A 26685-nucleotide genomic window follows, 5' to 3' on the forward strand; every position below is an offset into this window, starting at 1 on the left:
TAGTTGGGACATCGACGCATCAGTTCGCTAAAACGTAAACTGCGTTATTTAAACCGCTGGCCCGTCTTCTTGCGCCATTTCATTCACCTCTGCAAACGATTCTCCCTGTCCCACCGCCAACTGCCCCACATGCACATACACAGAATTGTATGTATATATATATATTTAGGTGTATATATAGATGTCATCATTCTTAGATGGACAGAGTAGTATCACTGGATCCGATCATCACCACCACTCTGTTCATCTTCTCATTTACGCTGATCATGAGCAATACTATAGTCACAGCAGCTGCTTGCACCCCGAAGGACTCGGGCCCTGTGATTCCCACGACTCCTCTGATCACGTTTCTCGAACGGGTTCAAGAAGCAGCTCTGAAGACTTATGGGCACAAGGGCTTTGATCCAAAACTGTACGTCGATATGTCACTGAAGCAAAACCTCTCGACAACAGTCGCAGCCTTTGACAAACTAACCAGAACAGCGAATGGTTCGATTTCAGTGGAAGAATTGAATGGTTTCCTGGAGAAATATTTGGGTGGGGCGGCGGAGGATTTGGTGTATGTGGACCCGGTTGACTTTGTGGCGGAGCCCGAAGACTTCTTGCCTAAAGTGAAGAGCCCAGAGGTGAGGGCTTGGGCCTTGGAGGTGCATAGCCTCTGGAAGAATTTGAGTAGGAAGGTTTCGGGCCAGGTCCTTGAGAATCCCGATTTCTATACTATGCTCCCTTTGGAGAACCCTGTTATTATTCCCGGGTCAAGGTTCAGGGAGGTTTACTATTGGGATTCTTACTGGGTGATCAGGTTGGTTTATTTTTCCTTTTTCTTTAATGTTTGTCTTTTACAAATTTTACTGCGTTTTGGTGATGATCAATCCGTGATAATGAATAGAGTATAAATTGAATTATATTATTTAACAAGAGGTCTTGTGTTTGGGTCTTATCTATGTGGAACGTTTACTCTACTTATTCTAGTAGTTTCTACTTTATTTTCTTTTAGACGTATGATAATGCAGTTTGGTATGCGTGCTACATCGGTTGAATGCATGGATCTTCTGTAGTCTGTTTCTTTTGGTTGAGTGCATCATAAGAAGATATATTGTGGTGCAGGGGGTTGTTAGCAAGTAAAATGTACGAGACGGCAAAAGGGATTGTGTATAATCTCATTTCCCTCATAGATGAATTCGGTCATGTTCTCAATGGTGCAAGGGCATACTACACGAATCGAAGGTAAATTGTTGTTTTCAAAATCCGAGTAACGATCATCTTATGTCTCAGCCTACATCTTTTTTTTTTCATATGTTACTAAGTTCATCTGACCCTTTCTAAGTGCATAAAACGCTTCACTCATATGATCAAAATCGTAAATGCTATCAACCGAAACTTTCTTTAATTCTATGTCTTGTTTAAAGTTCTTGTCAAAATTGCAGCCAACCTCCTTTGCTGAGCTCAATGGTTATAGATATATACAATCGCACACATGACGAAACCTTGGTTATAAGATCACTTCCTGCATTGGTGAAGGAGCACGAGTTTTGGAATTCAGGTAGAAGTAAAGAATATTTCGTCGCTTGATCTGCTGTATACAGTTGTCCTCTGTTTTCATTCCTTTTAGTCATCATGCTGGCACATGTTTGGAGTGCTTTCTTGAAACGAGGTATGTCTATGTGTGTGTCTCTGTGAAATAAAGATCTGTTCACTCATTTTGTGCTATACTTTCATTCTTGAAGGGGTGCATCAGGTGAATATCATGGATGCTGATGGTACGAATCACAGTCTAAGTCGATATTACGCATTGTGGAATCAACCAAGGCCCGAGTCATCAACTACTGTACGATCTTATTTCAGAAAGTTTGTTGTCTGGAGCATGATGATAAATTACATTTCCCATTTGCTTGAACAGATATTCACTTTCAGGATAGGGAAACAGCTTCGAAACTCTCAAATAACTGTGATAAAACACAACTATATCGTGAACTAGCGTCCGCTGCTGAATCTGGGTGGGATTTCAGTACCAGATGGATGAGGTAGTATATCTCCTCATCAGTTCTTTTCAACAGTTCTCAATTATGTTATTGAGCTTTTTTATTGATTATAATAATTTGCAGGAATGAGTCTGATCTAGCAACATTAACTACAACATCAATTATACCTGTGGATTTGAATGTATTCATTTTGAAGGTAGGATCAAGAAATTCCCGATAAAATGGATTGCATGACTTGTCGTGTTTCATGTGTAATATTACATTTGTGGTTTAGATGGAGCTCGATATATCCTTTCTGGCACATGTTGTCGGAGATGCTGTAACGGCTGGACGCTTTAGTGAAGCTTCTCAGGCTAGAAAAAAGGCCATAAACTCTGTTTTGTGGAATGCGGAGATGCAACAGTGGCTCGATTACTGGTTGAGTGACTCCAACCCATCGAAGGTGATTTATCAGTGCTTAGCTTGATAGTAATTTGTCTTTCTGTTCCTAATCTTCATTTGGGGTTCAGGAGGAGGTGTATACATGGAGACGTTCAGGCCAGAATCAGAAAGTATTTGCGTCAAACTTCATTCCCTTGTGGATCGAACTGTTTAATTCAGGTTATTTGTGTTCAATCTCTTATGTCTGGTTTCCAAATGCTACTTCTGTGCATGCAGAAGCTTTTATGTTAGTGTTTGGATTGATGATTTGGAATTTTTGATCTTTCCAGATTCATTACAATGAATTCATTGTACATGTTTCGATAATTTTATGTGACAAAGGTTTTCATAAATCTTTCTACACTCATATGATTTTGAATCCATTAATTGTGTTGTCATTTAAAAATTCTTCTTTTTTTCCGAATAGTTGGCTCAAGTCCAAATTCGTCCATCCAAATGACAATTGATTGAGGCTTGGATCTCATATTTTTGTTGTCTCATATCATTTACAAGTTTTTACACTACATACATTAACTCGCATACGGGTCATCCAAGAACTTCATTTGTCTAATTATACATGTCATCTTTGACGAAGAAGTGTAACGGAATCTTTTCCTGTTTTGCATGCATGAAGATGTCAAGATGGTGGATGATGTCGTCCTAAGTCTACAAAATTCCGGTTTGGTTCGCTCGTTTGGGATTGCGACTTCTTTGACAAACTCGGGACAACAATGGTAAGTCGGTTTTGCACTGTTCTCGACTTGATTTTCTTTCTGTATGCATAAAAATTTTACTCCTACACATTGTTTTCAGGGATTTTCCTAATGGTTGGGCTCCTCTCCAGCACATGATCGCCGAAGGCCTTGTAAGGTCAGGGTCAAAACACGCAAGATGTGTTGCCAAAGATATTGTTGTTAAGTGGACCAGGACAAACTATGTGGCTTATAAGAAGACTGGAGCGATGCATGAAAAATACGACGTGGAAAAATGTGGAGGCTTTGGAGGGGGCGGGGAATATATACCCCAAGTAAGTGATGTTGCATTTTGTTATAAAGTGTGATATTGTTCTTTAAGAAAAAAAAAGAAGATTGTAAGATCAAAAAATAAAAGGGTTTATTGTAATTTACTCATTTGCAATATCACAAGGGACTTACTTGCATTTTCCCCTTCAAAAAATATTAAGAGCTTGTAAACTCTCAATACTAGCATCTTAAAAACTCAATTATGCTATAACAGGCACTGAATCAATTTCTTGTATTGAAAAGGAAATTTATAGCACTCTTCCAACTTACATTCAGCCATATTTGTCTATGTTCCGGTGCAGACGGGATTTGGCTGGTCGAACGGAGTCGTCTTAGCATTCTTGGAGGAATTCGGATGGCCAGAAGACCTGAAACTTGACTGTTAATAACCAAGAAAAGCAAAGTGTTGAGGTTCTAGACCGGTAAAGTGTATTAAGAAAGCCGAAATAATATTCACTAAAATGTAGTGAAATTATTCCACAAGAAGAGGTTAGATTCAGGGGATACAGTAAATAGGTAGAATTGTTGATCCATGTGAGACTTCTTTTCTTATACAATAAATTGGTTTAATTCACTTCTGTTATTTCCATTGAAATTGCAGCAGTAGATACATTTGAAAGTATTGATGAGACAATGCGGTTAACCTTTACACAGAGCATATATCAATGTTTGAAATGTTGAGCCTGCTTTTATGTAGCAGTGAGTGATCTGTGGGGATTATGAGCTAAAACTGTCTTCTCTGCTCATTGTTAACAAGCTATACCTGTACTATTTATAAATTCGGGTAAACATCACTTTTGGTTCCTCAACTGTGTCATTTGTCCAGATTTGGTCGCTCATGTTTCCCTCTCATTAGACTCAGTCAGGAAAATTGCAAAATTCATTTTGTATAGGGAGTGGCAATTTTGGTCCTATACGATTTGTTTTTCGCTATTTAGTCCTGTAATTAAAAAAATGGGCGATTTTGATAATTTTTTGCCGGAAAATGTCACCTACACTTAAATTTGAGGAAGGTTCATCGCGATTTTTTCTGAGACTGTAGTGGATATCTACATACATTGGTAGAGGCGGTGTAGAAGAGAAGAAAAAATGGGGATGATTCGAAGCAAAAGGCATGTCAATCTTCCTCCTCCTCTGATGTAGGTCGCACAAAATCTGGATCGGGTGGCTGATGTAGGTCCCGAGGTCGGGTCCCAAAATCCTTCTTTCGAGCTTCCTGTTAGTGAGTCCTGTGAACAAAGCAAACGTAAGACTAGCCGGGTAGCCCCCAGCGAAGGCCCTCCGATGCCTAAGTTAGAAATGATAGGTCACGGGTGGTGAAAAGAGGTCGAATGAGACCAAGAAAAAGATCGGTAAAAGTAATAAATGTGTTGTTTGGAATAATCATAAATGAAGATATATATAATTGTACGGTACCGTCTGGCTGTGCGACACGTGGCACCGTTGAGATGTTGCCACGTCATCTAATCCAAAGGCCATTACAAGGGTTGACAGTGGGCATGGATCAAACGGGTCGGGTCGGGCGTGTTCATACGCGCGGGTCTTGTCATACATATAAAAATGCATTAAAAAATAGGGGTATTTTAGTAATTTAGTAATTTCCCTCATCATTATTTCCCCACTTCTTTTAGTGTCATTAATGACACTACGAGAAGTGAAACAGGTGCTTGTTAGTCAGTTGAATCACCACCGTCAGAATTGTTGACGTGTCATCATCTGATGGCATGTGAAAAGGCGCGCTGCCTCAGATATCCCCCTATATATAGTCCCTCCTCCTTTCTTCAGGTACTTCTAACCCTTCTTTTATTCCTGCTTTTAATATCATGTCTTCTAGGTCTAGGAACGTCTTTGATCCTGTTTCTGAATCTGCATTGAGGTCCCGTTCGAGTTCGATTTCGGGGTCGTCCGCGACCTTCCCAAGTCTGACGAGGCGCCTTCCGCAAAGCGCAATGTGTGGCTAGTAGCCCGCTGACTACGTTCGCCAATCTTCACACACTCCCACTCGGCACTAACGGAGCGCGCCGATAGGAATCACAATAGGGAGGAACAAATCACACAACAGTAAATTGCACGCGCGATTTCAGAAATGAGCTGAATTGATTCTGAAAAATGCGTATACAGTAAACAACAATGCTAAAGCAAGGGGATCGCCTTGAGGGGGACTCTAACACGTCACTAAATCAAGCTTCTTGAACTCATTCCCCCTTATAATAGGCTTAAAAAAAATAAATCCTATTGTCTACACTAGATAATAGAAAAGCTGAAAATTGCACCTCAGGAGACGTAACGTCCCCCTGAGCAATCTAAACAACAGAAAGCAAATAACAAAGCAGTAAAAAACCAACTCCTAGGACTCTAAGACTGCGGATGTCCATCGTCTGTCGGTGAAGGTTGATTGGTCGGCCATGTAGAACGATTGAGTGGCCGAAGTGTACGTCAAGGGTGCCAATTATGCGGGCGACCCTTGACATCCTCCCCCACCTGAGATAGCGACGTCCCCGGCGCTATGGAAGCATGGTACGCTTCGACAAGAGGTAAAAACGTCTTTAGGTTCGTCACTCGCTCCCAAGTGTTCGCCTCGCTGCTGCATCCCCTCCATTTCACCAAGTACTTTGTATGGTTTCTCTTCGTAGTACTCGTCACTCGGTGATTTAGGATTGCTTCAGCCACCTTCTCGTTCATCTTCGTCAATTCAAGTTGTGGGCAGCTGGGTTGATTGCGGGTGTCGTCCTCCTTATCTGCTGAATACTTCTTCAATTGGCTCACATGGAAGACGTTGTGGATCTTCCACCAGGACGACAACTCCACCTTATACACCACTGTCCCAATACGCCTAACCACAAGCAAAGGGCCAACATACTTTTGCATCAACCGAGGGTATCTCCCCCTTGATGACTTGAATCTCGAATCCGGGACCTTCACCAGGTCTCCCGCATTGAACTCGATGAAGCGACGATTCCGAGCTGCATACTTCTTCATCCGCTTCTGAGCTGTCTCCAGGCAACTTCTAGCGATATCAACATTCTACTTCCACTCCTGAGAGAAACTTCGAGCAAGAGGGGATCTCACACTTTATGGGGTGTCAAGAGTGTGAGGAAAGAGCGGCTGTTGCTCAGTAACAATTTCAAAAGCGCTCTTGTTGGTGAAGAGATCTTTTGGGCATTGAAACACAACTGAGCGACATTCAGGAGCTTCACCCAATTCTTCTACGTACCTCGCACAAAGTGCCGAAGGTAGTCCTCCAACATAGAATTAAAGCATTCTGTCTGACCATCGAATTGTGGATGATAGCTCGAGCTCATGGAAAGTGTGGACCCGAGGAGTTTGAACAGCTCGGTCCAGAAGACGCCAGTGAAACGGGAGTCTCGACATTGACAATATCCTTTGGCAGTCCCCAATACTTGACGATGTGCTTGAAGAAGATATGAGTTGTCCCTTCCGCCGTAACATGTTTGGGTGCTGCGATGAAAGTAGCATATTTCGACGATCGGTCTACCACGACGATAATAGAGCCTAAGTCCCCGACCTTAGGCAATCCAGAAATTCCCATGGATGCTTTGGGATGGGAAGTGGTTGTAGCAAACCGGCCTTCTTCTGATGGTCTGCCTTGTCCTGTTGACATATCAAGCAAGTGCAGACATACGTCTCGACATCGTCCAGCATCTGTGGCCAATAGTAGGCCCTCTGCACCAAGGCATACGTGCGCTCCTGTCCTTGGTGTCCCGCCCAAAGAGTGTCATGGCATTCTGAAAGGAGTGATTTTCGTAGCTCCCCGCCTCTCGGAACATATATGCGGTTTTCCTTGGTCTTCAACAATCCATCCTCGACCCGAAATTGCCGAGCCTTGTCCTGCTCGACAAGCCGAATCAGGCCTTGCGCTGCGGGATCTCTCAGTAGTAACTCCCGCACCTGATCTTTCACATAGATAGCAGCCGCGCTAGAGGAGAGTGCTGCTATCGACTCCAAATTCACCAAATCCGCCCTGCGGCTCAAGGCGTCTGCTGCATGGTTGTTGGAGCCGGCCCGGTACTCCAACACAAATGAAACTCTGACAGTAACTCCTGCCAACGTGCCTTCCTACTGGTCAACTTCGCCTGCGACATGAAATGACTCACTGCAGTGTTGTCCGTCCTGACCACGAAGGGAGAGCCTAATAAATAATGCCGCCATAGTCGAGTGCAATGAACTACGACCAACAACTCCTTCTCGTGCACTGAATAACGCATTTCGGCATCCTTCAACTTCCTACTCTCAGAGGCAACTGGATGGTCGTCTTGCATTAGAACTCCTCCTAAAGCAAAGTTTGAAACATCTGTCTCCACCACAAATGACTTCGACATATCTGATAAGGCTAACATAGGATCTGTCACCATCGCTCTGTTCAAATCATCGAAGTCTACTTGGCATTGGGGCGTCCAATTCCAAGTCTCTGTCTTCTTCAGTAAGTTCGTCAAAGGTCGTACTATTTCGGAGTAGTCCTTCACAAAAAGCCGATAATAATTCGTCAAGCCAAGAAATGCGAGCAAGTCATGAACATCACTCGGCGGTCTCTACTCTTCAATAGCCTGTAATCAGAATGCGTCCTCTCTCCACAATGTGTCCTAAGAAACTGATACTCTCCCGAGCAAACGAGCACTTCGACACCTTCACATATAGCTCGTGCTCGCGGAGTCTCGTCAGAACCTGCCGCAAATGGTCCTCGTGCTCGACCAAGGTTCTATTGTACACCACAATGTCGTCCAAGTACACCACCACAAACTCGTCAAGAAAACCATGAAGTACCTGGTTAACAAGCTCGTCTGGCATCACGTCCTCAAACTCTCTCAACAATCTCTTAATACCATCGGGGATGGGCCCTGACACTTCTTCCATCTCCTCAAAACGAAGAGTGCACAAGTAGGATGGCTCATTCTGCTAGCGACCCTTCTCAAACTGCATGATCGACAAATTCTTCTCTCCTGTGCGTCTGGCCAAGGTAGGGATGACACACGGTTTCGCTCCCATTATCATCAGCGAATCGACATGAGGTAAGACCGCTGTGCGTGTATCCCGTAGAAATTCAAGCCCGAGGATAAGCTTGAAGTCATCCATCACCACAATATAAAGATTGATCTTGCCCCATAAGCACCAACCTTAATCAACACAGACTTGGCCACACCGACAATGGGTTGTGTGCCGAGTTGATTGCCTTCACACGCCCAACTCCCTTCTCTAGCACGAGCCCGAGTCTCGCCACTTCGGCGTTTGCAAGGTAGTAATGAGAGGCTCCAGTATCAATCATGGCACGGATCGGCTTGCTATGGATCTTCACATCAACGAATATCAACCCTTTCTTCCTAGGATTCCGGGACTAAACTTCTTCTTCTTTTTTCGGCTGTTTCACAGTAAGAGCTGGGGCAGTCTTTCTCGCAAGGGGTGGCACAACTCTCTTTGCCGCCACCGTGGACAATGTACTACACCATTGGATATGGCACCCAAATTGTCCTCATCCTCCTCCGAGTCCTTCTCGCCACCTGCCGATGCTTGTGGCTCCACATTCTTCGAGGGCGACATCTTGTCGGTATAGGTCGCCAGTGCATTCAACAATTGTTTCTTCGGGCAATCTCTGAATCTATGCGGACCATCGCATAGGAAGCACCCGCTACTCCTCTGCTGTGCTCCCTGCCTGAGCTTGTTCCTGCCTGAACCGCCTTGTGAGGTATTCTGAGCGTGGGGCTTCTGCTCTCCCCCACCTCTGCTGAAGTCATTCCTGAACGATCTCGCTCCACTCGGCTTATTCTGCGCATGACTAGACGTCAACTGCCTATCTTTCCGAGTCTCTAGGTTGAAATCTGCCAACCGTTTGGCAGCTGTCATAGCCGATCTCAAATCAATCACCCGTTGGCGCTGCAACTCAATTCTCGCCCACGGTTTCAAGCCTTCCATGAAAGCAAACAGCTTGTATTTGTCCGACATATCTCAGATATTCAGCATCAATGCTGAGAAAACTTTCACATATTCCCGCATGGAACTTGTATGCTCAAGCTTTCGCAATGCCCGCCTGGCATTGTACTCAACATTCCCCGGGAAGAACTGCTCTCGAACCGCCTCCCGTAGAAGAGCCCACGTATCAAGCTGCACTTGATGGGTCTGGATCTCCGCATACTTGGTACACCACCACAACTTAGCGTCACCAGTCAGATACATGGTCGCAGTCGACACCTTCCTAACCTCGTCATGCACATCTACCGCAAGGAAGTATTGTTCCATGTCAAAAAGGAAGTTCTCTATCTCTTTCGCATCTCGAGCACCGCTATAGGCCTTCGGTTCCAAAATTCGAAGCCTAGCACCACATCATGAGCAACAACAGGGGCGTTACTCACTACACGCTGGAGCAAACCAATCTGAATGGACATCTGCTCCATGTCATGCCGCATATTGGCAATGCCATCGCCACCAAATATGCCAGCCATCTCCTGAATCACCTGCCGACATTCGTCCAACTCCAAATTCAACACCATGATCTCAGATTCCAGGGAAGAGACCTTCTCCTCCAATTCGGTCAACCGGGAATGTCCGTCCTCCGGGTTCTCAGCTCTCTTTGGGTGAAGCTGCGTGTCGCGGGCTCTCCAGATCTTGCCCTGACACCTTCGCAGCAGCAACATTCGCACGCCTCAGCCCAATCTCGACACGAGGCTCTAATACCACCTCTCACGAGGCGCCTTCCGCAAAGCGCAACGTGAGGCTAGTAGCCCACTGACTACGTCCACCAATCTCCACACACACTCCCGCTCGGCACTAACGCAACACGCCGATAGGAATCACAATAGGGAGGAACAAATCACACAACAGAAAATTGCACACGCGATTTCAGAAAGGAGCTTTATTGATGCTGAAAAATGCGTATACAATAAACAACGATGCTAGAGCAAGGGGATCGCCTTGAGGGGGACTCTAACATGTCACTAAACAAGCTTCTTGAACTCATTCCCTCCTATAATAGGCTTAAAAAAATAAATCCTATTGTCTACACTAGATAATAGAAAAGCTGAAAATTGCACTTCAGGAGGCGTAATGTCTCCCTGAGCAATCTAAACAACAAAAAGCAAATAACAAAGCAGTAAACGACCAACTCTTACGACTCTAAGACTATGGATGTCCATCGTTTGTCGGTGAAGGTTGATTGGTCGGCCATGTAGAACGGTTGAGTGGCTGAAGTGCACGTCAAGGGTGCCGAGTACGCGGACGGCCCTTGACACCAGGGGAGGTCGCTGGCACATCTCATGACCCCGTTTCCCCCGCGCCTGCCTCTTCTCATTCCCATATCTCGGAAGAAACTATAGATTCGGATGATGTACCTATTCTTCAAAAATATTCTGATATGATGCAGCAATAACCCTGGTTAGGAATTGTAAGTACTGTCGAAACACCTATAGTACAGTTAAAACGAAGATATTACATCCCTGATAATTATGAGATCATTCTTCCTCGATCTTTTGATAGAATGCATCAACCTCCTGAGGGTTGTCGCTCATTATCACTCCTCCATTTTTTACATGCAGGGTTACCTTTTCCTTTACCTCGCAAAGTGAATAACATCCTTGTTAGGTTAGACATCTGCCCTATGCAACTCTCCCCTAACTTCATAAGTCACATTCTTCTCTTTATCATAGTCATGAAGCACCTTGATCTCCCTCCTACTTTTGGTAATTTCTGGTCGCTGTATAATATTACTGCCTCTAAGAGGTCGGGCGAAACTGGTTGTTTTATTTGACCACGAGCAAGGACTGTCGTTATTTGGACGACCTGAAGTCCAATGTTGGTCCTTGGCGTGAAAGATTTTTCTTTATCCGACCTCCACCTGGCCAGCCCTGGAACTTTCGTCTTGATTGGCGTGAGTCAAAATCCAAATCGGAAACTTATGGGGAGGGGTTCAAGAGCGACCTTATAAACTACATTACGCTATTTTGGTACCTTCCAAAAGCACTGCTACAAGAGAAGGTGTTGAAGCTCGCGGGCCTCTCCCCTGCCCTGCACTCTAGGTGATTTTAATCATCTTTTCTTTTGTTTCTTGTCCTTTGAAACGACCTCCTAACTTCTCTCATTACTTTGTATAGAATCAGAGATCATGCTTGCCAGGATCGCGAACAAAGCTAGAGCCAGAAAAGGCACCTTGCCCCCCTCCGTTGATCGTGAACTGGCACGTGCTGCTGCTGCCACTACTAAGGAAAAATCCAAAGTCGCTGGATCTTTTGCTCCTCCCTCCGCGACCCCCACTACTTCCGAACAGGCCCTCCCTTCCCATATTGAGATCGAGGATCCTTCCCGTGATGTGCAAGTAGAAGTCGTCGAGGTTTCGGACGAACGAGGCACCAAGAGGAGGAGGAAAGACAAGGATAAGGAATGGGCAAGAACTCCCGAGCCCACAGAAAACAAGAGCAAGAGTGGAAGTAAGAGTGGAAGTGAGCAATCCTCAAGATGATAGCCCACCTTCCCATATTGGTCGATACCGTGAGTTTCTCTAACTAATGCTAATGTATTTGCTTATATGTTTGTTCCTGTGTTTCCTAAGACTAAGGTGTGTATTTTAACAGGTTTTTAAAATGCTTGATGCTCTGGGAAGGTATTACATGTGTGGTCCATGCTTATATTTTAAGTAGTGGGGGTGTCCCCCACATGTTCAAATCCTAAAATTTCATTATCTTGTATCAAAAAATGTAAAAATATAAATCCAAACATAGTGTATGTTTCTTTGTTTGTTTGTGGTTTTTCTTATTTTTTATTTTTATTATAAGTTCAAGTGTGTAAGAGCCCCATATGTTATTGTTTGTGTTATCAGTTTTTGTTTATTTTATTGGTTTTTCAAATGTTTCTTATTTTTGTCTATTTGTGTTTGTTTTGTATGCAGATCCTAAATCACAGTCTATTACTTGGGTATTGTATTGGGGAGGTCAATTTATTAACATTCATCATGCTAGGGGTGGCAATGAGTCGAGCTCGATTCTGTAATTTCGGTGTTGGGGGGGGGGGGTCAGTTTATTAACATGCCTGAGGCTAAGGGTAGCAACGAGTTGAGCTCGATTCTGTAATTTTGAGCTCGAGCTCAAGCTGATTTTTTATTTTTATTTTTGTTTATTATTATTATTATTATTAAATTAAATAATGAGAATCATCAATTTTTTACATAAATTTATTAGTAGTAAAATAGATTGTATAATGCATACTATAGTATTATTATTATTATATTAAATAATAGGAATCACCAATTTTTTACATAAATTTATAAGTAATAAAATATATTGTATTATGTATACTATATTATAAATATACCAAATATATAGTATGAAATTCTAATTTATTGTTATAAATATAAACTACTAATTAGTTTAGTAGTAATAAAATTAGTAAAATATACAAAAAGAAAAAAAATCATTTTGAACAGTTTAAAGTTATTGACAAGTATCAATTATCTGAAATAATACAAATGAAATACATAAAAATATTTTTAGTTGAGATTAATATATGTTCACAATCTGCAGTACATTTATATATTTATAAATGTTAGTATTACATTGATGTAACTATCATCTTAGATCGTTGAACAACATGAGTTAATCGAACCATCAAAATTCAGATCAAACAGTTAGATATGATCAAACTTACAGAAAAATACACTTGGTAAAGCTTTAGACTTATTGGATATACGGATGTCAAGATATTGTACTTGGAACATAAGAATAAGTATTTAGGTCGGTGTATCGTAGAATCAGACCATATGATTTTAATCAAATTGTCCGATATGATCTAATGGACACAGTCTTATATATATAAATATAAATTTGGTGTGAATTGGGTGCCCGAATTTTAAGATATCATAATTTTTTATTAAATTTTTTGATCTCATTATATATATAATAAAATAATAATTAAAATTGTTCAATCATGACTATTATTATCATTATCATTGTTCTTAGATTAATTCATATGAATCACTAAATTTTGACATAAATTTATAAATAATAAAATAGATTGCATAATGCATAGTATGTATCCTGATATAAATATAAAACTCAAAAATAGATAGAAAACCATAAGTGAATTACTTGTCAATTTAAAAAAAGTATAACGTAACACAAATATATATTAAAATATAACATAAAGTTTATATATGTCATATTAAATAATAATTTTAATTACAAAAAATATTATGATTTACTAATTTGTTGATTAAATTTATTTTTATATAAAGATTAAATGTATAAATAAAAGTACTATAATTTATTATTATCCGAAATAAAATCTATGATATTGATTAATAATTATAATATATGGCCAATTTTGATTATAAAATTGATGAAATGTTAAATATAAAATTCAATATATAAAAAATTCAAAAATAAAAATATATATAAAAAAATAAAAAAATAGAAAAAGCTCACGAGCTGGTTCCCGAGCTTATGAACAGACACAATTGAGCTCGAGTCGAGCTCAAAATCAAGCCGGCTCGCGAGGTCTCGACTCATCTGCCACCCCTACCTGAGGCCAAATATTTGAGTGGTAATGTGAAAAAATTTGATTTTGCTGAGGCCCCACGAATGGATAAGGTTAATTTGGACTTGTTTTGTGATAAAGCTGGAATAGGTCCAGGCAAAAGACCTATTATATTATTATGAACAAAGGTTTTAAGTTGTTAATTGACGATCAAGATATAAGGAAACAAGCATTTCAACATGCGGGTGGGCCTGAAATGGAAGTCTTTGTTGAGCTTGACAGTGATAATAATGAAGTGGAACATGGTGATAATAATGGTGGGTCTGAAATGCAATATGTGGATAATGATAATGAACATATGGTGTCTGAAAATGAGGACCCCTCATTCTTTGCTTGATAGTAATTATAACATGGATGAGACTAATGCAGATGAGATGATGATCTTCTTAAAAAATTTTGTGGATGATGAGATAGAGCTAGAAAATGTAGAACAAAACGTTGGGGTTGATGGGGATATTTCTAGTGAAGATTCTGGGGAGAGAGATTTAGTTGACAGTGAGAATGATTTAGATTTGTAAAAATTAATGGCCCAAACCAAAGGTTGGGCTTTTTGCTTGGACAACCAAATCACTTATTGGCCCACTGGGCCACCCAATCTGCTGACCCGATCCATTACCAGGTTTGACCCGGCAGCTTCACTACTTAAACCTAATTCTGCCAAACCCTAATTCATTTTCCCTCTTATCTTCGACTGCTCTTCTTCTTCTTCCTAAAACCGACTTATGGGGCTCTTCACTGACTCCTTGTTTTCTGTTCTCGCCTCTTCTCCAAAAATGGGCATTAGCAAGCCTTCAATGAACAGCCTCTTTATATGGCTGGTTCATTGCGGCTCTTGGACAAGCTAACTGATATCTCTCTCTCTCTCACTCTCGTCTTCTCTGAAAAAACTTTGACAGCCTTTGTGGATTGACCTTTGTGGTTCAGACTAAAAGCCTTTGTGGCCTTTCCTTAGTGGATCTCTATGGTGGAACCTTTGTGGTTCAAGGTAGCCTGTGTGGCTTAAGTGATTTGAGCAACCGGTAAAAGGTTGTGGCCTTTGGCCTCGGTAGGCCTTGGGTCTTAAAGGCTTTGAGCCGTAATTATGATATTTCTGTTTATGTCCCCTTTTACATTACTGCTGCATTTCCTCGGTTTAGTACTTGTAAGGTTGTTCTTGTTATATAGGGTGATTGTAATTTGTATTAGAAAGGTCTGTAATCATCTTTAAGTTTCTGTAATCATTCTTATTGTAATATTGCCGGAGACCGATCCACTTTCAACAGTGGTATCAGGGCGGGGTTAAGTCTCTGGCCTGAAAAGCCACTCACGGTAACATCTTTCTAACTCTTAAACTCTTTTAATTTTTCCGGACCCAGATCCCCAAACCCTTACTGCTAAACTCCCTTGGCCGGGCTCGAGAAGCCGTGGGGTATCTAGTGGAGAGGTAGTCAAGGCCCCTGCAATATATTATCTGTGAAATTATATTTCCATTCGTTTTCTGCTTGGTACTCTGTTTTCTGTGTATTTCTGGATATTACTCTGTGATTGGTGGCTTGTTGTTTTTCTGAAAAATGTCTGGATATAATCTTCAACCGTTTGATGGAAAATCTAATTTTTCTATTTGGCAACAAAAAATGAAAGGCATTTTAATACAACTAAAGGTATTTAAAGATATTGATGGAAAATATGTTGAAACTGTTTCTGAAGAAAAACGTTTTGAAAATGATGAATATGCATATAGTTCTATTATCTTAAATCTGTCTGACACTGTAATTAGAAAAGTAGGAAAACAAAACACTGCTAAAGAACTTTGGAATAAATTAGAAGAACTTTATACAGAAACATCTCTTCCTAGTAAATTATTTCTTTTAGAAATTTTTTTTAGATATAAACTGGATCTTTCTAAAAATATTGAAGAAAATATTGATGATTTTACTAAATTAATTCAAGAGATAAAACTGACTGGAGATAAAAATATAGATGATTATACCCCTATAGTTTTATTAAATGCTATACCTGAGTCATATGGTGATGTTAAGACAGCAATAAAATATGATAGTGATAATGTGACTCTAGAAACTGTTATTAGTGGTTTAAAATCAAAAGAAATGGATTTAAAAACAAATACTCCTAGTAGTAGTAACAATGAAGTGAACTTTATAAGAGGAAGACCTAAAACTAGGAATAATAATAACAATTCTAAGTTCAGAAAATACAGTAAAAGTCGAAGCAGAAGTAGGGGAAGAAGTCCTTCTAGAAATAGATATAACAATAATAAAAAAGATGAAGATAAAAACACTAAAAAGGATTTTAGGTGTTATAATTGTGGAGGAAGAGGTCACTTTATTAAGGATTGTAAGAAACCTAAAAAGAATCAACAAAATAATAAATCTGCTAATATTTCAGAAGAAACCACTGATGAAGTTTATATGGTATCTGATGTAAATTTTGTTGAAAATTCTTTAAACAAATTTGAATAGCTTGTGGATTCTGGATGTACTTTTCATATGACACCTTACAAAGAGATTTTGATGAATTTTAAAACTGAAAGGCTAGGTTTTGTGTCAATGGCAAACCAAAAATTCTGTGATGTGCTTGGTTATGGTGATACATGTCTTACTTTTGAAAATGGTTCAAAAATTATCCTTAAATGTTAGGTATGTCCCTGATCTTGCCCACAATTTGATTTCATGCTCTGCCCTAGAAGAAGAAGGGTTAGAGGGGAAATGGGGTAAGGGGATTATGAAAATTTCTAAGGGTTCTATGACTATTTTCAAAGCTGTGAAAAAGAGAAATTTGTATTTATGTACTGTGAAGTATGACTCCTTTTCTGGAAATATTTCTACAGAAAATAAATCTGAAATTTGGCATAAAAGATTGGGTCATATCAGTTTTAGGGGACTTGAGTTATTACACAAAAATAGTTTCTTGCATGAAAAACCCTCTGTTTTGAATTTTTGTGATCATTGCATATTAGGAAAGCAACATAAAGTGCATTTTCCTACTACCACGTACCCATCTCCCACTTCTTCAAAAAGCATCTTAGAATATGTACACACAAATGTATGGGATCCTGCTAATGTAAGTACACATGGGGGCAATAAGTTTTCTCTCTATTATAGATAATTATTCTAGGAAAGTTTTTGTTTTTCTAATGAAGCAAAAATCTGATGTTTTTGAAAAATTTCAGAATTGGAAAAATTTGGTTGAAAACCAAACGGGTCATAAGCTTAAAGCTTTAACGACTGATAATGGTTTGGAATTTTGTAACAAACAATTTTCTGAATTATGTGATAAGTATGGTATTAAAAGACACAAAATCATACCATATACTCCTCAATAAAATGGGGTAGCTGAGAGAATGAATAGGACTTTGTTAAACAAAGTAAGATGTCTTTTAATAAGTTCTGGTCTACCAAAAACTGGGTGAAGCTTTATTAACTGCAGCATACTTGATAAATAGATCACCCTCTGTGCCCTTACTTGGTAATATTCCTGAAAAAGTTTGGTCTAATTCTGATGTTGATTTTTCTTCTCTGCGCATTTTTGGATGTACTGCTTTCTGTCATAATAATGGTGATAAACTAGAACCAAGATCTCAAAAATGTGTATTTATTGGTTATCCACCTGGAGTAAAAGGATATAGATTATGGCTTAGGAATCAACCTGGCTTTAAAGTTATAGTTAGCAGAGATGTGATTTTTAATGAATCAGAAATGCCATGTTTAAACACTTCCTCTAAAAATACTGAAGACTTTAATATTGAAAACACCTTTAATAAGGTGGAACCTAGCAATGAGGATAACCAACAAGGGGAAGAAATAGTAAATAGAGAAGAAAATCAAGAAGAAAACAACAATGAAGAACTTGAAAATGAAAATCCAAACACTTACCAGTTGATAAGAGATAGAGTACCTAGGGAACGTAGGATTCCTTCTAAGTTTAAGACTATCACTTAGCTCTAAATGCTGAAAATTTAGAACCAAGCTCTTATGAAGAAGCAGTAGAAAGTTCAAATTCAAAAGAATGGATAATGGCTATGAATGAAGAATTAAAAGCCTTAAAAGAAAATAACATTTGGGTTTTAGTTTCAAAACCTAAAAATGCTTCTATAATTGATTGTAAATGGGTTTTCAAAATTAAAGAAGAAAACAAATCCAAAAGATTTAAAGCTAGACTTGTAGCAAAAGGCTTTTCACAAAAAGAAGGCATTGATTATACTGAAATTTTTTCTCTTGTGGTTAAATTTAATACTGTCCGAATTATGCTTGCATTAGTTGCTCATTTTAACTGCGAATTAAAACAGATGGATGTTAAGACTGCATTCTTGCATGGAAATCTAGACGAGCAGATTTATATGTCTCAGCCTCATGGTTTTGTTGATAAGAAAAATCCAAATTTTGTGTGTTTACTCAAAAAATCCTTATATGGTTTAAAGCAATCCCCTAGGCAGTGGAACAAAAAGTTTGATCAGTTCATGCATTCTTTGAATTTTAAAAATAGTGCCTATGATCCATGCTTATATTTCAAGTATGAAAACAATCTGCCCTTGTTTCTTGTTTTATATGTGGATGACATGCTAATAACTAGTCCAAGTCTCAGTATGATTAAATGCTTACAAAGTAATTTATGCAAAAATTTTGAAATGAAAGATTTAGGAGATACTAAGAAAATTCTTGGGATGAATATTGAAAGAAACAGATCTAAGTCTACAATTTTCTTAAATCAAACCTCTTATATCAAAAACGTTCTTGCAAAATTTTCAATGGAAAATTCTAAACCCTCTTCAGTACCACTTCCAGCACATTTTCAATTAAGCAAAGAATTGTGTCCTAAAACAGAATCTGAAAAAGATAAAATGAAAAATGTGCCCTACTCAAATGCTACAGGATCTGTCATGTACCTAATGGTAAGTACTAGGCTAGATATTGCATATGCAGTTAGCTGTTTAAGTACATTTATGTCAAATCCAGGAACTTCCCACTGGGAAGCTGTAAAATGGCTCTTTAGATACTTGAATGGTACTAAAAACAATGGAATAATCAATCTTGAGAAAATAAAGTCAGAAGAAAATCCTGCAGATATGGGAACAAAATGCTTAGCAATTGAGAAATTTAAAAATTGTCTTGATATGCTACACTTATAAACTGTTATTTCTTAACTCTTCTTCTATGCAGGAAAAGGAAGCTAAGGCAATGATGAAAGCTTTTATGACCCACCATCTTGGTTTGGACCAAGGTGGAAAATGTAAAAATTAATGCCCAAACCAAAGGCTGGGCTTTTTGCTTAGACGGCCAAATCACTTATTGGCCCACTGGGCCACCCAATCCGCTGACCCGATCCATTACCAGGTTTGACCCGGCAGCTTCACTACTTAAACCTAATTCTGCCAAACCCTAATTCATTTTCCCTCTTCTCTTCGACTGCTCTTCTTCTTCTTCCTAAATCCGACTTATGGGGCTCTTCACTGACTCCTTGTCTTCTATTCTCACCTCTTCTCCAAAAATGGCCGTTAGCAAGCCTTCAATGAACAACCTCTTTATATGGCTGGTTCATTGCGGCTCTTGGACAAGCTAACTGATATCTCTCTCTCTCTCACTCTCGTCTTCTCTGAAAAAACTTTGACAGCCTTTGTGGCTTGACCTTTGTGGTTCAGACTAAAAGCCTTTGTGGCCTTTCCTTAGTGGATCTCTGTGGTGGAACCTTTGTGGTTCAAGGTAGCCTGTGTGGCTTAAGTGATTTGAGCAACCGGTAAAAGGTTGTGGCCTTTGGCCTCGATAGGCCTTGGGTCTTAAAGGCTCTGAGCCGTAATTCTAATATTTCTATTTATGTCCCCTTTTACATTACTGTTGCATTTCCCCGGTTTAGTACTTGTAAGTTTGTTCTTGTTATATAGGGTGATTGTAATTTGTATTAGAAAGGTCTGTAATAATCTTTAAGTTTCTGTAATCATTCTTACTGTAATATTGCCGGAGACCGATCCACTTTCAACAAGATTAAAAAAAACTGTCTGATGGAGAGGGAGATAGGTCTATAGTCCCAGTTTTTAACCCCGTGGAGATCTTTGATCCTACTTTTAAGTTGAGGGTATATGCAGTGTGCACAGGGGAGAGATGTGAGTGGAAAATAACAGCTTTGAAGGTGATAAATGAATGCACATTTAGAGTGAACTACATATCTGAACACACATGTCCTCGACCAATTTCATGCAAAAACAGCTACGGGCTAGCATTTAAAAAATGCATTATGGAGGCTTCCAGGGCCAGCACAATGGGGGAATTTAAATGCAGGATGGAAGAATTGAAAATTTTAGATGTTTCTGCATATCACTAAAGGGCCAAAGTATGACATGTTGCTTAATAACTGTTGTGAATCATTTAATAGCAACATTTTAGAGGCTAGAGAGAAACCTGTCATCACAATGTTGAACTGGATCAGAGAGTTCTTAATGAAAAGACTATAGGAACACAGGGACTGGGCTGAAAAAAAATCGAAGGGGAAATTGTGTCCCAAGATTGAGAAGATAATCTAGAAACAGAAACACATTGACAAAGTTGGGGACTGCATTCCAATTAAGGCAGATGATAAGCATTACCAAATTAGTTGCTTTGACGGTTCTCAGTTTTGTGCTGATTTGGAGAAATGGAGTTGCACATGCAGGAAATGGAAAATTTGTGGCATAGTGTGCAGTCATGCAATAAGTGCCATTTTCAAACAAAATGGAATGCCTGAAGATTATGTACATGAGTACTGTTCCTGTGGAGACTTATAAAAGGGTTTACGCACCTGTTATCATGGTGATAAGTGGGGAAATGTTGTGGGAAAAGTCATTATACATACCTCCACTACCTCCTAATTTTGGAAGAGAGCCTGGTAGACCATCCAATGCACGAAGGAGGGAGCTTGATGAGTCTACAAGCAAATCTGCAAAAACAAGAGGAGGAAAGATCCTGATGCTCAAGAGACAACAAACCATAGTTCACTGCAGTGCCTGTGGTGAACCAGGCCACAATGTGAAAGCTTGTCCTGAAAAAGCTCCAACTCCAGGTTTGGAGGAGATCCATGAAAATGGGCAACAGGTAAGTAGTTTTTTATCAATGTTCCAACAATGTTTGTTTCAAGTTTTTTGACTTGGTATCGTTTATCAGAAAAAGAAGGGCAAAAGACTACCCAACAAAACCTGTCAAAGCTCAACGAATAACTCTTATAAACAAAAGGTGCAGTTTACTTTCAGTTTCCATAACAGAGTATCAGGACACTATATAATATTTACTTTTTTGTGTTTGTGTTATCAGTTGAGAAAAAGAAGCAGAGGTGACACTACCAAACAAAATGAAGCACCTGTTAAGAAGATAAAGAATGAAACTGTAAGCCCTATTGACCCTCTTTCAGTTGACACGCCATTACATGTTTTAGTTTATGTTACAGATCCATTTTTTTTTTTAATCAAAAACAGGTTTAGTTGGCACTCAATTGTCTGCACCACCACCCATAACACCACCTGCTAGACTAATTGATGAACCTGAGGAGACTGAAGTTGTTACAAATGCTGCTGAGATTCCAAGTGAACAACCCTAAGTATGCCTGGCCCCTCAATGTATAATCAGCTGCAAATGAGTCAACCACCTATGCCCCCACAATCACAATCACCATTACACACAAGATTGAACATCAGGCACCCCCACCCATGACTGGCACACTGTACATGCTATCATTCTCATACAAACCTGCAGGAATGGTTGAAGCATCAAAATCTATCATGCAAGGAGGCCAGAAGTATGTAGAAATTTCTAAGTGGCCTTCTTTAACAAGATGTGACATGGTTTTGATGTGTTTGACTTGGTTTCTATATTTTGACTTAGTTTTAATGTTTTTGACTTGGTCTGAATGTTTGCTCTTGGTTTGAACATAATTTAAGTTTGTTTTTGGTTGTGAACGGATGTATTTTTTTTTAGCAGGGTTATAGGCAAACAATATGCTAACAGAATTAAGGCCACTATGTTATGTACATCTTCCATACCAAGTAATATAGAATTCAAGTTTCTATCTTATGCTCATTTTCTACACATCTTGAGTTTCAAGGGATTGCATTAAACCTCGCAAATTTGAGGATGGAGAGACCTTCTTGAAGCCTATATCTCTTTTCTTCAGATTACAGTTGCTATACACCAAAGTAAAAGTTACACCCAAAAGAATAAAGGAAGGAAAAGAAAAAATCACAAACAACAACCCAAGAATGAGCAACCTTCTCCACAATCTGGTTTTCTTCTGCTTGAACCTCTTCAGGTTTTCTTCAGTTGCATTAATTCTTCGAAATAAACCGGGAATAATTGCCTTGCTCCTTCGGCACATTTGAGGGTCCTCAAACAAACTGCAATGTTAGACTGTAAAAACATGAACTTTTCATACATTAAACTCATGGGCACGAATGGAATCTGCTTCCGGAATTCTCAGGAGTCCATGAAGTTGGAAGTATGGCTCTTTTACCACAATAGCATTGGATTGACCCTTCTACACTAGACATTTTCAAAGATCAATCAAAGAAGGCTTCTACTGGCATGAAAAATGGTAGACGCTATTTCTAGGGTACATTTTCTTGCAATTGGGGCTAAATAAAGGGGAGATGAGGAGTGGGGAACATCTGCAATTTTTCCCTCCAAGATTTGCCAACATGGCAAGTTTTGGAGGGGAAAAACTTAATGAAGTGGCAAGTGTTTCCAAGTTGGTCTTTTCTTTTTTCCATGTCATTTCATAAATTAAAATAAAAAACATGTCATATAACCAAGTAAGCATTCTAATCGGAAAGCCCCAAATTTAAGTGTTAGGTGACATTTTCTGGCAAAAAAGGATCAAAATTGCCAACTTTTTTAATTATAGGACTAAACTGCTAAAACTAAATCGTACAGGATTAAAATTGCCATCTTTCCCAAATTACAGAATAAATTTTGCAATTTTCCCAACTTAGTCCCTGAAACTTATATATTCCATTATTTTTGGTCCCTTCCATTATCTATTCATTAGAACTAACAGATTTCTTGAAAAAAAGAATCATTCTTGCTGCTGAAATAATTCACAACCAGGACTTTGTGGAAAATTTTGATACCTTTATCGCTCCAACAAATGACATGTTTATTTTTCTAAATGAAATATTACTTAAAACAAATAACTAAGAATTACCTTATTAATCCCCAAATATTCAACCACAATTAAAGGGGCAAATTTCTACTACCTAAATCTGAGACGAGGACGCGCAGCAACGCCGCGACAACGAATAAAGACGAGCAATAAATATTCTTGTTGTGATGAAATTTTTTTTAATTATATTTTAACTGATGTTTAGAATATTTTTGAGATTATTTTTATGTATTTGATGACATCACATTTATGTATTTATTTATGACTTTCATTTCTTTTTTTATTGCGATTTATGACATGTGCTAGTATTATTTTAGTTGGATATATTTTAATTTTTATTATCAATATATGTAGGATGACAATGACGATGTTGGTTGATTTTGATATGTTTTTAACGTGTTTTTATTCTATAGTTATGTTATGTACTATTTTATTCAACAAAATAACTAAGTAGTGCACTTGGTGGAGTGTTAGAGACATTGAATGCTTTAAACAAGGTTTTGATTTCAACTCCTTTGAATAGTAGGTAAGTAATATTTTATTTAAGAACGTAAGCAAGTAGTGCACTTGGTGGTGTAGTAAAAGCATTGAATTCTTCCACAAGATCCCGTTTCGAATTCTTTCAACAAAATCTTTTGTTTTCTTAAGAAATTCGTTAGTTAAACGGATAGATAATAAAAGGGACAAAAAATGATGAAATATATAATTTGAGGGACTAAGTCTGATGAGAGAGAAACACGAGAGACCAAATCTTAATAAATAACATAGTTGAGGGACCAAAAATGATCTTTTACCCTTATAAAGTCTAAGCGCACTATTAAATTTGATCTCTGTTAATTTTCTGAGAATATTTCATCCTTCCTAGACTTATTATGGCTTTATTTTGTCTTTCATTCATAATTAAAGTAATTAATGTACAAAGCTCTTGTTGGAAATAAGCTTTAAAATTTTTTACATTGTCAAATTATTTCCAACACTTTATTTGATTTTAATTTGTCAGTTTAATTTGATATTTATTTGAGGTTTATGGCTCCATTATTATGATGATTTAATTGTGAATTTATAAGATTTAATAAATATTTGACCGTTGCATTTTATATATTTATGTGACCTATTTATAATTGAATTTATTATGATATTATGAGTTTTAATTAGGCCACTTAATATTTTATAACGGCCAAATTCTTACAACTATTTAAAGGGCCATTAGTCTTTTTATTTGGCACATTGAGAGAGATAGATTTTATATGGCTTATGAATTGAGAAATATTTTATACTACCACAAGTATTTGTAGAGTTTTTGCAACGTGACTGTGGACTGGTTCCTAGTCTCCTCGTGGTCGTGCACATGAGATGAGACACTGCTAAGAGCTTTTATCTTAGAGTCATGATCAACAGTTAAAACTTGCACGTAGGAGGCAATCATGGCTTTAGGTCAGCGATAAGTGTCGTGACTCTCCATCGGTGCAGCTTTTTTAATTTCTAAATTTATTTCGTTCATTTCCACACTATATGTAATTGTGATAATATATATAATGATATTTTATGTATAAAGTTATTTTGAGATATGATTATAAACACAAATCACACCATTTTCCACAACAATCTAAAGCCATGAATAAGATTGTGATTTGTGTTGATTAAGTGCATGGTTGTACCAATCCTTGATTTCGTGTTATGAAGTGCATGGTTGTACTAATTCTTGTTTTCGTGTCATGCGAGGAATATTTCGAGAAATATACATTCCATCAAGAATTTATCAAAACAAAAACATGTAGTGATGGAGAATTAAACTAATTGTCTACATCGGATGATTATATTTGAAAATTGTATGTTGGTATTTCATCCAATCAAATCAAAGGTATGGTTTCTTTTTTCTATAATTTAATTATAATTTCTCTAAGATGATATCTATGTCTCTCAATAAACAAAAGAAGAATTATTCTTCTTGTTTTAATTATCTATAGTCTAGTTTGATGCATAAGGCTGTACTTTGTTTGGTGTGGGAGATATAATATTCGATAAACTATATATTGAGCCTTTGACCGAGTCTTCATCAATCATGAAAAAAAGAATTGATGCTATTGATTTCTCTATCCAATGTAACTGCAAAATTCATAATTTATCACTTTCACTGCATGATTATATTTTAGCTTTGGAGTTACACTACAACGGTTAATTGATCTTAAAAGCATTATAAACAAAATAAGAATATCAACTAGCTAATGAGTCGAAGAGAAATATATATTAGTTTGGGAATTACAGTTTCTTTGATTTAATTAGCAATAGCTGGTTGTAATATTTTCTATTCATTAGCCAGGTTTGTCATGCATGACCACATAGAGAAACCCCTAACTGATTTATGAATAATAATGAACTATAAGGGTTAGATGTGAATGACAAATTATGATTATTTATGTTCATACGTTAGTGTTGAATTTTTTATATTTTTAGTTAGGTACTGAGGAATAATGTGCAACATAATCTTGGAATAATTTAATAATTCTAATCATGATATATTAGTACACTCATGATAAGTGATACAAAGCGAAATCAAATAAAAGAAAAGAAAGTCGGTACCCTATAATTGTAATGAGATGATGCGAAAATACTTTGCAACAAAAGATTCAAATTTGTGGTTAATTTTCATGTGATAAGTTATTACAAGAATGTTCGTTGTTCTTAATTTATGAATTAAATTTCTAACGGCTAGTTGTGCACCATCGATTAGAGGAATAAATAAATATAATGAGTGCATTAGTTTATATTTTCAATGCATTATTCTCTATCTAATTAGCAATGAAAATCATTTTGTGATTATATCAAATTTTATTGTGCAGTAACTTAAAATTATTAGTATTGAAATTATTAATGAGTACGAATGTGCCTTTAGAAACATTATATTTATGATCTTGCAACTACCATACACATAGGATGTGTATTTCTCATTCATCCACAAGAAATTTATAAAATGAGATTAGCATTTGATAAGCTTGTTTAATTTTTTATAAAAATTGAATGGCTAGAAAATGCATGAGATACGCAAAGGTATGAACCTGTACAGTCTTATATATTATTTTTATATGAGTTGACATATTAAATTATTGGATTTATATATTTAGTCTCAAATATTAGAGTGAAAACTTTGCTCTGCAAGTATTTATATAAATAATAATTTTATGGGATGCTTCATATATGAATGAACATATAAAAGTATTTGGTGAAATTGAATTTCTATTATTTGAGAGTAGAATAAATGAATGAATTGGATGAAATAATTTTGGAGGTTATATTTTAAGAAAAAAAATTATTATTGTGTTTATTTTGGGTGATTAATGATAACCTTATTTTACAATTAAATTCTTGCAAATCTTATGAAGTGTGGGGGTATGCACAAATTTTTACTTGTCTATAATAAAAGTGCACAATATAATATTTTATTACTATGTACAAGAGAAGATTATTAGAGCAAAAGAAGTTACGGAGATATGAAATTTATATGATTGGTTATTTTCTCCAATGTCAAAAGGGAGTGTGGGGGTTGAAATATGATAGAATGTGATATTGTGATAACCCTTATGTGACATTTATATTGTGTTTAATTAGAATTGATGGAC

At 37.8% G+C, this 26685-nt stretch overlaps 1 protein-coding gene across 1 annotated transcript; it reads left to right on the forward strand.

Moving 5' to 3' along the window:
* LOC105164504 (probable trehalase) lies at nt 1-3813 on the forward strand. Its single transcript, XM_020694177.1, has 11 exons — nt 1-802; nt 1108-1227; nt 1428-1543; nt 1728-1828; nt 1915-2024; nt 2106-2178; nt 2257-2424; nt 2492-2582; nt 3037-3136; nt 3216-3429; nt 3727-3813. Exons 1-11 carry the CDS (start codon nt 198-200, stop codon nt 3808-3810), a joined length of 1782 nt encoding a protein of 593 aa, XP_020549836.1. The 5' UTR covers nt 1-197; the 3' UTR covers nt 3811-3813.

Source organism: Sesamum indicum, linkage group LG6 (genome assembly GCF_000512975.1).
Source record: "Sesamum indicum cultivar Zhongzhi No. 13 linkage group LG6, S_indicum_v1.0, whole genome shotgun sequence".
Classification (NCBI taxonomy): domain Eukaryota; kingdom Viridiplantae; phylum Streptophyta; class Magnoliopsida; order Lamiales; family Pedaliaceae; genus Sesamum; species Sesamum indicum.